At 44.2% G+C, this 12,851-nt stretch overlaps 1 protein-coding gene and 1 long non-coding RNA gene across 3 annotated transcripts in view; both read right to left on the minus strand.

Moving 5' to 3' along the window:
* The window catches only part of strip1 (striatin interacting protein 1), a 14,608-nt gene extending 6,169 nt beyond the window's left edge, over window positions 1–8,439 (minus strand). Inside the window, exons 1-7 of one of the 2 annotated variants that reach the window (XM_037532474.1) lie at window positions 8,329–8,439; window positions 7,343–7,412; window positions 6,059–6,133; window positions 4,429–4,563; window positions 4,228–4,348; window positions 3,616–3,684; window positions 1,989–2,095 (exon numbers count right to left, since the gene is read on the minus strand). In XM_037532474.1, the coding sequence (XP_037388371.1) occupies window positions 1,989–2,095; window positions 3,616–3,684; window positions 4,228–4,348; window positions 4,429–4,563; window positions 6,059–6,133; window positions 7,343–7,412; window positions 8,329–8,424 (673 nt within the window). In that variant the 5' untranslated portion in view covers window positions 8,425–8,439. The remainder of the gene's footprint in view (window positions 1–1,988; window positions 2,096–3,615; window positions 3,685–4,227; window positions 4,349–4,428; window positions 4,564–6,058; window positions 6,134–7,342; window positions 7,413–8,328) is intronic. The other variant, XM_037532475.1, reaches the window with a different exon arrangement.
* Window positions 8,440–10,249: 1,810 nt separating this feature from the next.
* On the minus strand, window positions 10,250–10,872 carry LOC119261910. The gene is made up of 3 exons (XR_005129267.1): window positions 10,848–10,872; window positions 10,545–10,648; window positions 10,250–10,423 (listed from the first exon to the last, which is right to left on the minus strand). It is a non-coding gene; the product is annotated as an uncharacterized LOC119261910 (long non-coding RNA).
* Window positions 10,873–12,851: the final 1,979 nt, after the last annotated feature.

Raw genomic sequence — 12,851 nt, forward strand, 5'->3', positions numbered from 1 at the left:
CACACACACACACACACACACACACACACACACACACACACACAGAGTCAGAAGAAATCAGAAAAAATCAGCATCTGTGAACTCAACAAACCTGAACTAATCAATCACTACAGCTGATTGATCATTACTGTGATTCTGTTCCAGCTTCGACACTGGAGTTTCAGGAAGCTGCACGTTAACACGAAACGCACCAGTGTTCCGGATTCCAGTTCCACAGTTTACCTTGAACCCCAGCAGCCTCAGTCTGCAGCTGGCTGAAAAATGTCTGTTGTGTGGAGGTTTTTCTCTTTGGAAACGCCGAACAGCAAAAAGGCTACATGTAGTATTTGTATGGTGGATGTCCCAAGGGGTGGAACTACCCCAGCATCTTATAACGCAACTAATTTACTCCAAAACCTGCACGTTATTTCAACCTTCTGAAATCTTGTTGAAGTTGCTGCTGCTGCTGATACAATTTTCTTAATAATTGAACTGTTTAGACGATGCAGAAAATTCTTTATTGATTAACATATAACAAAAGTTTTTTGATAATAAAGATGTTTATTTTAGCTTTGCACCTGAAATATTTAACTTGACAGAAAACATTACAGCTGGTGCTTTTCCTCTTTGCTGCCTCTTACAGACGTTAACTGACAAAGCACTTTTAAACTGGGAAAGTATTTACTTTTATTTTTGCTCACTTTTTTCAAAGTTTTAATTTGAAATCCTTCCACAGTTGTTGCTGCTGCAGTTGCCCCAATACTTGACCTGTTTAGATCATGCAGTCAGTCATATTGCTGTATTTAACATACTACAAAGGTTTTTGATACATAAGATGTTTATTTCAGTTTTGTGTTTTAAATATTTGATATGAAAGAAAACTACTGTGTTTGTGTGCCTTTGGAATGCATTTATATTAAATGCATGTGTGTACTCTAAGTGCTGTGTCTTTTAAGCCTCATTATGTAACCTTAAACATAGTACCAATAATAATAAACTAAAGAGCTCTTATATCTGTATCGGAACGGATCGGAACTGAAAAACACTGGATCGGCCCATCACCAACCGAAATCGGACAACAGAAGATTAGAAAAATGCTGCCTGGTCTGACGAGTATCGATTTCAGCTGCGACATTCATGATGGTGGGGTCAGAATTTGCCGTAAACTGCATGAAAGCATGGATCCATCCTGTGTTGTATCAGCGGTTCAGGCTGGTGTGATGGTGTGGGGGATATTTTCTTGGCACACTTTGGGCCCCTTAGTACCAACTGAGCATCGTTTAAATGCCGCAGCTGAGTACTGTTGCTGACCATGTCCATCCCTTTATGACCACAGTGTACCCATCTTCTGATGGCTGCTTCCAGCAGGATAATGCACCACGTCACAAAGCTCATATCATCTTCAGCTGGTTTCTTGAACATGACATTGAGTTCACTGCACTCCAGTGGCCTCCACAGTCACCAGATCTCAATCCAATAGAGCACCTTTGGGATGTGGTGGAACAGGAGATTCGCATCATAGATGTGCAGCTGACAAATCTGCAGCTACTGCGTGACGCTGTCATATCAACATAGACCAAAATCTCTGAGGAACGTTTCCAACCACTTATTGAAAGTGTGCCACAAAGAGTTAAGGCAGCTCTGAAGGCAAAAGGGGGTCCAACCTTTTACTAGCAAGGTGTACCTAACAAAGTGGCCAGTGAGTGTACACACACACACACACACTCATATATTTACAGAATTTAGCAGATGCTCTGATCCAGAGCGACTTACAGGAAGAGCTTCGTCACTCTAGAGAAAGTCTCTCTGCTAGTGACCAGTAGGTTAGAGAGAGAGACGGTCCTGAGCTCAGATACTGATAGAAACACAGTCACTGATACAGAGAGAAAAGGAGCAGAGCTGAACTCAGAACTCTGTTTTTGAGTGAGTTTGTGTGTATATATGAGTATATAAGTATGTATGCGTGTGTTTATGTATTTATATGTATTTGTACTGTATTACACACTCACCCAGCTCTGTTCTGAAGGTTTCTCTGGAAGCTCTCCACTCTGGAGGGTCTGCAGGGTCTTCCTGCTGAATCGTCTCCACAATCAGATACATGATATTCAACAGCACCCTGAACGCATGCACCCACAAACACACGCACAATGAAAACACACTTCAAAGAGAATTGAAACATGTGAGCAGGTGAGCGTTACTAGACTAAAGGTGCACAGGTGGGGGGGTTCAGTGTGATGAGTAAAGAGGATTAGTGTGACGTGTGAGGAGGGCGTCAGTGTGATGTGTGAGGGGGAGCTCAGTGTGACGTGGGGGGTCAGGGTGAGGTGTGAGGGCAATCAGGGTGACGTGGAGGGAAATCAGGGTGATGTGTGAGGTGGGGATTAGTGTGATGGGGTGGATCAGGGTGACATGTGAGGGGGGATCAGGGTGACGTTTGAGGGGGGGTCAGGGTGACGTTTGAGGGGGGGTCAGGGTGACGTTTGAGGGGGATTTGTGTGATGGGGTGGGTCAGGGTGACGTTTGAGGGGGATTTGTGTGATGGGGTGGATCAGGGTGCCGTGTGAGGGGGGGATCAGGGTGCCGTGTGAGGGGGGGATCAGGGTGCCGTGTGAGGAGGGGATCAGGGTGCCGTGTGAGGGGGGGATCAGGGTGCCGTGTGAGGTGGATTAGTGTGATGTGTGAGGGGGGGATCAGGGTGCCGTGTGAGGGGGGGATCAGGGTGCCGTGGGGGGGGGGGGGGGGTCAAGGTGCCGTGGGGGGGGGGGGGGGGGGGGGGGGGGTTGGGGTTCAGGGTGACATGTGAGGGGGGGCATCAGGGTGACGTGTGAGGGGGGCATCAGGGTGCCGTTTGAGGGGGCGTCAGGGTGCCGTGTGAAGGGGGGATCAGGGTGCCGTGGGGGGGGGGGGGGAATCAGGGTGCCGTGTGAGGGGGGGGGGGGGGATGAGGGTGCCGTGTGAGGGGGGGGGATCAGGGTGCCGTGTGAGGCGGGGGGATCAGGGTGCCGTGTGAGGGGGGGGGGGGTCAGGGTGCCGCGTGGGGGGGGGGGGATCAGGGTGACGTGTGAGGGGGATTTGTGTGATGGGGTGGATCAGGGTGACATGTGAGGGGGGATCAGGGTGCCGTGTGAGGGGGGGGGGATCAGGGTGCCGTGTAAAGGAGGTCAGTGGGATGTGTAGGGGTGAGTCAGTGGGATGTGTAAAAGGGGGTCAGTGCAATATGTAAGTGGGGTTCAGTATGATGTGTAAGTGGGGGGGGGGGTCCACTGGGATGTGTAGGGGGGGTCAGTGCGATGTGTAGGGGGGGTCAGTGCGATGTGTAAGTGGGGTTCAGTATGATGTGTAAGTGGGGGGTCACTGGGATGTGTAAGTGGGGTTCAGTATGATGTGTAAGTGGGGGGTCACTGGGATGTGTGTCAGTGGGATGTGTGTGTTTTCTGTGGTTTTGCTGATCTGCAGCTTATAGCCTCACTGAATATGCTCTTTCAGCTGATTATGCTGTGGAGCAACACGGTGAGCAGATCAGGCCAAACCAGGCACAACAGAGATGAACGGTCGTGTTGCTTGGATCACTCAGACTGAGTTTAGTGTTAGCGGTTAGCCTGTGATGTTAGCGTTTGTGTGGTTAGTGTGCGGTACCTCAGGTCTGTGCTGTCAGCGAGGGAGATGGCTGGTTTCCTTACTGCACTGCTGCATGCTGCACTGTTGCTGAGACACAAACACACAGACAACTTTAACCATTTTCATACCTAGCGGTCATCACTGTACAGAACAGAGGACTCTGATAAACACTAGCTAAAAATCAGGTGGTGTTTGAGTGGAATGTGATACTGCGCAAATGTTTTAAGCAACTAAGATACTTATATTTAAAGTTGTTTATCTTACCAGTAAGCAAGAAAAACAATGTTAGATACATGCCCATAAAATTAATACAATAAAAAAACTTTATATACTTTGTTATTTGTAGTTAGCAGATCTATCTAATCAATATTTCATTAAATTAAATCAGGCGCTGCTGAAGGACCTTAGTAACTCTGATGGCCAGGCGGGAACCAAACCTGCGTTCTTGAAAGCAGGTCACTGAACATCTCTTAGGTTTTTTCAAACTCTTGTTACTTTTTACTGTTTATTTATTCTAACATTGTTGGTTTAAAGAGAAAAACAGACTAACTGCCCAGATAAATCATTTTAAATGTGTTTAGGTGCCTAAAACAGTTGCAAAATACTGTCCAAGATGACAATGATGATTACTCTATCTCCATGTTGAGAAGCTCCACGAGTGCGGAGAACGTTCCTACGCCAAGCAGCAGAAACACATTGTATCTGATCCAGTGCTGCATTTCAGCCTCTGAGCCGCACTCGGCAAACGTGCCTGAAACACAAACGCAGCTCCATCAGCACCAGAAACAGAGGCCGATATCAGTTAAACTGACCAGCTGTGTGAGCGAGTACCTTGTGCCATGTACAAGATGGCCCTGGCAACCCTCAGCCTCTTCTCTCGGCCGGTCACGTCCAGTCCGTCCAGTAGACGCATGGCATGAGCTCGATGTTGCACAGCGTCCAGATCGACCCACCGCTTATCACCCACTAACCCACAACAGGTACATTACACTTTTATTACGTGCTTATTACACACTCACTACACACCTTACACTTATTACTCTCATTACACACAATTCAATCATGACAGTCTGTCAGAGCGACTGTGTGGATCATATGAACATTATAGAGCTTTTTATATGAAGCAGTAGAAGCCGTATCGCCCCCTACGCTTCCTGTAGTGTATTACAGTCTGTCAGAGCGACTGTGTGGATCATATGAACATTATAGAGCTTTTTAAATGAAACAGTAGAAGCAGTATCGCCCGCTACGCTTCCTGTAGTGTATTACAGTCTGTCAGAGCGACTGTGTGGATCATATGAACATTATAGAGCTTTTTATATGAAGCAGTAGAAGCCGTATCGCCCCCTACGCTTCCTGTAGTGTATTACAGTCTGTCAGAGCGACTGTGTGGATCATATGAACATTATAGAGCTTTTTAAATGAAACAGTAGAAGCCGTATCGCCCCCTACGCTTCCTGTAGTGTATTACAGTCTGTCAGAGCGACTGTGTGGATCATATGAACATTATAGAGCTTTTTAAATGAAACAGTAGAAGCCGTATCGCCCCCTACGCTTCCTGTAGTGTATTACAGTCTGTCAGAGCGACTGTGTGGATCATATGAACATTATAGAGCTTTTTAAATGAAACAGTAGAAGCCGTATCGCCCCCTACGCTTCCTGTAATGTATTACAGTCTGTCAGAGCGACTGTGTGGATCATATGAACATTATAGAGCTTTTTAAATGAAACAGTAGAAGCCGTATCGCCTCCTACGCTTCCTGTAGTGTATTACAGTCTGTCAGAGCGACTGTGTGGATCATATGAACATTATAGAGCTTTTTAAATGAAACAGTAGAAGCAGTATCGCCCCCTACGCTTCCTGTAGTGTATTACAGTCTGTCAGAGCGACTGTGTGGATCATATGAACATTATAGAGCTTTTTAAATGAAACAGTAGAAGCCGTATCGCCCCCTACGCTTCCTGTAGTGTATTACAGTCTGTCAGAGCGACTGTGTGGATCATATGAACATTATAGAGCTTTTTAAATGAAACAGTAGAAGCCGTATCGCCCCCTACGCTTCCTGTAATGTATTACAGTCTGTCAGAGCGACTGTGTGGATCATATGAACATTATAGAGCTTTTTAAATGAAAGAGTAGAAGCCGTATCGCCCCCTACGCTTCCTGTAGTGTATTACAGTCTGTCAGAGCGACTGTGTGGATCATATGAACATTATAGAGCTTTTTAAATGAAACAGTAGAAGCCGTATCGCCCCCTACGCTTCCTGTAGTGTATTACAGTCTGTCAGAGCGACTGTGTGGATCATATGAACATTATAGAGCTTTTTAAATGAAACAGTAGAAGCCGTATCGCCCCCTACGCTTCCTGTAGTGTATTACAGTCTGTCAGAGCGACTGTGTGGATCATATGAACCTTATAAAGTACTATATTAATGATGTGATGGTGTCAGTTCATCTCACCATGTGTTTGAAAGTCCTCCTCAAAGCACTTCCTGTTCAGCTGGAACTCCGGACCCTCCGTGTAGCTGTACAGCTCTAAACAGGACAACACAGCGGTCATTGTATAACAGTGAGGTCTCTTTGAGGATTTTAGGCCACATTAACTAAAGAAACAGATGAAAGAGAGAAATAAAGTCTCCTGCAGTTGGTTATCTTTAAAGGCCCGTTTGGTCCAGACCCGTCAAACCTTCTCTTTAATCCAGAGTTTTTCACAGGTGTGAATGCTTCACATCCCGACCACTAAACAACTGAAGTAGTCCAACAAAATGCGCAGGTCTCAGCTGAAGCAATGTGATGACACTTTAACGCTGTTGTGATAAACTACATCGCAAAGCTGTTCTGAGCTCATTGTTGACAGTATTCAAAACACTGACCAGCTGCATGTTTAAGTACAAAGAGAGTCTAATTAATCCCGTTCAATCAAATGTAGTGCAGCTCAGTGCTTAAAGTACTGAATATTAATCAGTGAATTCAGAGATTTTTATTAGATTTTTTTTAACTCTGTCAGTTCCAACCCATCAGGGAAAGATAAACAATGTTAAAACTTCTTATAGTATCTTGACATTATATTTTTGACATATTGCCAGTGATGGACTATGTCACAGCGCTTCTCTGAGTGCATCGTCAATAGCGTGAGAACTTGAAAAAACTGAAAACTATATCTTTGAAGTGACAGCATGATCAGTTCTTTTTAACGGGCAGTAGAAGAAACGCTGAGTAATAATCACTGTGCAACATTTTATTCAGTAACTGCATGAAATAAATGCAAATTATTTATTATTTTTGTAAAAGCTCCTCAGATTAACAGAACGTGTGTTTTCTGATCTCCACATCTCCATACGCTTACGATTTACTGCTGAAAGCCAAAAATCTGCGCCGCTCTTTGTGTTGTTTCCAGTGATGTTTCCAGAGCAGATCACTGAAGAGACGCCGTCTGTTTATAGTTTAGAGCCCAGATTTGGGGAAAAACGGCTCGACTTTCAGTAGAAAAACAAACTGAGTTCAGCTTCTTTTATTATAAAGGTTTAAAATGACATCACCGTCTATTAGACTGGAGAGAAGAGCTACAGCCTCACACGACGCCCAGCTTCTGAATGGAGCTTATGGAGTATGAAAGTTATGAAGAACATGACCAAGTGGGTTTGGACCCACCGGTGGTCTCGAGGAGCTGAAGAGGTTAAGGTGCTGCAGCTGTTCAGGAATCAGAGATCTGCGCTCTGACATTCATCAGAAGGATTTTCTCACCTGATAATTCTGCAGCCCATTTGTCTGAGTCGGCGTATTCAAACTCCAGATCAGGAGCTTCAGAAAAACCCTGAAACACAAAAACGCAGCAGCATATAACCCTGAAATCTCCCTCACTGGTCTAAACTCATGGAAAACTGGATTATTTAGATCCACCTAGACAGAGATTTTCTATTTGATGTGTAAAGATAGTTTGCATTTTAAACACGAAATAACATTCTAGATAGACGTACAGAGTCAGAGCTGCTCACAGTGGTGGTGATGGGAACCAGACGTCCCTCTAAAAGCTCCTACAGAAAGTTCCTACATGAGCTGGTTCTGAATTCACTGCCTGATGACTGAGACGCTGTTTTATGAGAGTTTAGAGAACTTCAACTCCATTCATGGTGGAGGGAGACATGCAGGGCGCTGTGCGGCAAAATAGTCCCCAAAGAAAACTCATTATTCCTGATTTTCCACTATTTTCCATCATCAACATTCCATATAAGCTCAGAAGACTCGTGTAGGTTCTCTGGTGGTTCTGGATGGTAAATAAAGTGTCTATATCTGTGTTGTAGTCATGGCGACGCCTGGTTCCCATCACCACCACTGTAAAGACGTCTGAACCGTTTCACACCAAACCCTCTGAACCTCTGATTTACACCTCACACAGTAATTTTACTGCTAAAGCAGCATCAATGCGGCAGAATCAACGGCGTCTAATAAAGTCCAATAATGTTTAAAACACTACAGGGACGTTTTCCTCTAATTAGCCAGCTTTCAGCTCATCTTTCCGTTCCTCCTTAAACACTGCAGCTGCTACATTATGTCCCTGAATCCTTCTAATAATAACTGATGGCCCATTTAAGGTGGAACGGAAAATTCGAAGGGAAAGCGAACTGCAGCTCGGTGAAAGGATTAGCAGCCTATGCTAACTACCCTCCCACGGCTTTCTGACCATCATTAATCCGAAAATTCCTCTGCAGATACAAACTGCAGGTTCTTACCTCAGAATCCTTCCTCTGGTTGCGGATAAACTCGCCTCTGGTTTTCGGTAAACTCGGTTTCTGTTTGTTGTTCCCCGGAGCTCCGTTACCCTCCATCTTAGCTTCCTACATACACACAAGGAAATCTCGCGAGAGCGAGGCGCTAATTCCACCTCCGCTAACGGAGATCCCGCAAATATCGCGAGAACACGTTTGCGGCCCGGAGCTGTCGCCAAGTGTGTCGGCAGCCCGGAGAACCAGTGGGCGTAACGAATGGGCGGAGACACTGTCAATCATTTCTTGCATCAGCGAATAATATAACAGAGATCAACTGTCAATCAAAACTTGCATTGGCCAATCACAAGAGTGAATGGCCTGTGACTGATTTTATGCATCAGCCAATGGTTTGAAGGAAAGTGCAAAAAGGCGTTCCACACTGTTGAGACACGCGGAGTTGGGAAGATAGTTTGAAGCTCGCCTTAAATATCAGCTCATTTCTTATTTCAGATCCAGACATGTCATTCACTACTGGACTTTTTCATCTGTCTTTACTGAAGTGTTTCTGTTGTGTGCGACTTTTTACTTTCACTCCACTACATTTCAAAGTCTCATATCTTATTTTTTACTCCACGATTGTGTGAAACCTGTCGCTCCTTTTGTCTGATGTGCGCATGCGTACAAGCTTTTAGGTCAGTTGGGCAGGAAAGGCAGGATGGGGTCAACGCCCACACTGACTGACCATCACACATCAGAGCATTAGTGAACTTATAGAACATATTCCTCCTGACTATAGCGGGACACCAACACGCTATAGAAATGCGTCCACATATGCAGTCGTGACTGACGCGGCTTTTTTCTGAATTCCTACAAACACCGTTTCATTTTATAGTAAATGAGTTTGGGCTGGTTTATGTTTATGAACAGACGCCTACAGATCAACATAGTAAAGGAGCTCATCTTTGATCCTGAGTTTAAAGCCAGTTTTTATTCAACTTAAACTTGGAACTAAGTTGTAAATAAATCTTAAACTGAAACTTTGCTTGTGTGTAAAAAGTGATTTCAGAGCCACTCGGTTCTCCCTGATGGAAACTGTTTACCTTCAGTGTTTTGTGCTTATGCTAATTTTATTAGACGTCAGCGTCACTAATTAATGACGTTCTATTAAAAGACTGGTTTACCAAGAGAGACGCTGGAGGACTTTCACCTAAAAGCAGTTGTTATAAAATTGATAACAGGAAATAAGGCCATAATTCATCTTTAAGTACTTAATTGAGATATTAGAGTAACACTTTTGTATTTTTACTCAAGGTCTAAAGGGCGTGCTTTCACTTTACTGGAGTAATATTTTACCTTGAGTATCTCTACTTCAACTCAAGTACATGATTTGCGTACTTTGACCACCACCGGATATATATTTGAATGATTAAGAAGTCTTTTGTGAAGGATAATTGATAGATCGGTAGACGGTTAATGTATAGACCTTCCTAACTTAGGAAAAAGCTCTATATACCATGTTACTGTGGTCATATTTCCCAGTTTATATCTGATAGCATCATCTTGTGTAATACCCATTACAACACCCATCTGTCCAGCCATCTTTTTATCTGCTTCTTCCTGGCCAGGGTTGTGGTGGGTCCGGAGCCTACATGGAATCATTGGGCGCAAGGCAGGAATACCCCCTGGACACGGCGCCAGTCCATCGCAGCCATTGCAACATATTACTCATACTCCCTAAATATTCCATACTTTTGATCATACATGATAAGTTGTAACCAAATTGGTTATCTGTCAGTAGGGCTCTAGATAAACAACGTTCTCTCAGATTTTGTATCTGTATCCCCCTTTTTGCTTCTCGTCAGCTGCTGCCCATAAAATGTTGTAGAAATGAATGAGAAAGACTCCACAATAGCGTTCATTTTATATATATATTTTTTTTCCAAATGTCACAAAAATAGTTAATTCATAATAAAACACACACACCAAACCAAACAACAAAACACACACCACAGCACCATGTGGTGAGGATTCTGTACTTCCAAAGCTTCCATTTCCTTAGTAGTGCTTTCCCTCCTTCAACATGCTCTCCGAAATCCAGATGTCAAATTCTTCTCTTTCACTAAAGCCATATGGAATGTTAAGGAATATATAACTTCAACTAAGCAACAGATCATTAACATTTATTTAGTTCATATTTCATAGTAGTTATTTAACAGCGGTAACAGAAATTTTTTACTTACCTCTGCGTGTATACTGGACCATCGAGGAATTTCTGTTCTGCTTTTGGAGAGGAAAGTCCTTCCGTCTGGATCAACGCTTCAATAATGGCCTTTCAGAAAACACGCTATTAGAACCACAAACAAAAATCTTTTCATTCAGTAGACCAGCTTCGTCAGCCATTCTAATTGAACAAACAAACAAATACCCCTGGCATGAGAACATCCCAGGTAAATTTGACTTTGTTTTCTGAAGTAGACTGTTTAGGTAGCCAAACACAAGGTCAATGTCTCCTTCATCCTCTATGTAGGACATTACCAGGTCACCTTTTGGATTTCTATAGTTTTCCAGCCACTTAGAGGGTCTTCGTCCAGTCATGATGGCCTCAAACGAGACATAGGCACAGTTAGTTTTTTTATCAGAGCTGTTCAAATCACTTCTTACAGCTGTGTACTTTATTAACTAGCTGAACACCACCCGTCTATGCTTATTACTTGCACTCTATGCTTTGTTAACATGACATATGTGATGCTATTTACAAACACCAGACCTGGTCTACCTCAACAGACTACACCTAAACATACTGTACTCTCTCATTAATATGCACAAACATCTAATCGCAATTGTTAGATTACATATTGATTACAGTTTGCTCAATACAGTAACTTAGTTTGCATGTAAAATTACTTCTCTGCCTTCATGAACATGCTTGCACTTGTACATGCACATATTCATATTCCTTGTATTGTATTTATTCTCTATTGTCTGTGCACCTTGTCTTGTGCTTTGTCTATTATCCTTGCACTTTTGTCCCACGTCCATTATCCATCACTGCAACGGAAGTTTTAGCCTGACAGCGTTTAGTTGTACAGTACAAACGTGTATTAGGACAATGACAATAAAGTTGAATTGAATACTTGTGATCAAATTTGACTTGATTGACTGACTTGAGTGACTTGTGACTCAGTCAAGTTTGAGTCTTTTCACAAGTCACTCAAAATACAACCAGGGTTAGAGTTTAGGGTTAAGATTAGGGTTTAGGGTTAGGGTTTAGGGTTAGGGTTAGGGTTAGGGTATTTAGGATTTCGGGCTATGGCCACAAGGGACTAAGAATTATATTCATAATTCAACCCCAGACTTCCTCCGGGTTAGGGTTAGGGTTAGGTTTAAGATTCTGGGTTGAAAATCCAGATTATGCGATGCCCCAGACCAGTCCAGGAGTCCTGGTCAGGCCTAAGGTCATCTGGCCTACCATAAGTCCCCAAGCACAGACCAAATCCCCCAAATCCCATCTAAAGCCTAATATGCAGTATACTGAGATGAATTGAAATAGGCCATATATATTTTTTTAAAAAAGAGAAATTAGTTGGGTTAAATTATTTTAGGGTTTAGATTTAGAGGTTTAGGGTGAAAGGTCATCTTTTTTGGGTATAAAGGTTAATTTAGGGTTAGGAGTTAGGGTCAGAGGTTAAGGTTAGGGTTAGGGTCAGAGGTTAAAGTTGGGTTAGGGGTAGAGAGGTTATGGTTAGGGGAAAGAAGGGAGGAAGCAATTAGCTTCGTAAATTCCGCAAAATACCAGGACCCCACCGAGTTTCGAACTCGGGTCGCTGAGCTGAGACCCAAGAGCGCTGCCCCATTACGCTACAACAGGCTGGAAGTAACGGGGAAAGTTGTGGATGGTCGGAGCTTCGGAGCTCCGGAGCTCCATGTTAAATTCCAGCCAAAAATAAAACGCCCACTGCCCCGGGTTCCGAACCCGGATCGCTAGGTCCTTAGTCTGGAGCGCTAACCGTTCCGCCACGGTGACTTCCATGCGCTGGGTCTTTCGAATCTCCCCTGCAAAGCCATGGAGCCACGGAGCCGCGGAGCCCCGAAGCCGCTGGGTCTTTCGAATCTCCCTGGGCCTCTGGATGTTGTGACTTCCATGTGCTGGGTCTTTCGAATCTCCCCGGGCCTCTGGATGTTGTGACTTCCATAGCGATGGGTGTTTCGAAGTTCCCCGGGTCTTTGTTTCTATTGGGTCTCCCAGTGGCCAACGGGGGTCTTTTGACTCGCAGAGAACATTGGGATACCATAAAAACTTAGTAAAAAAAACAGAATAAAGCCTCTGGACTTAGAGAAATTGATGTGCTTGTGCCTCTGGGAGACCATAAAAACGTAGTCGTTTTTCTTTAAGTTGCACGCTGGGTCTTCTAAGTTCCCCGGAGCTATGGAAGTTACGACCTCCGTAGCGCTGGGTCTTTCGAATCTCCCCTACGAAGCCACGGAGCCGCGGAGCCCCGAAGCCGATGGGTCTTTTGAATCTCCCTGGGCCTCTGGATGTCGTGACT

The sequence above is a fragment of the Pygocentrus nattereri genome, chromosome 21 (genome assembly GCF_015220715.1).
Source record: "Pygocentrus nattereri isolate fPygNat1 chromosome 21, fPygNat1.pri, whole genome shotgun sequence".
In the NCBI taxonomy this organism is placed as follows: domain Eukaryota; kingdom Metazoa; phylum Chordata; class Actinopteri; order Characiformes; family Serrasalmidae; genus Pygocentrus; species Pygocentrus nattereri.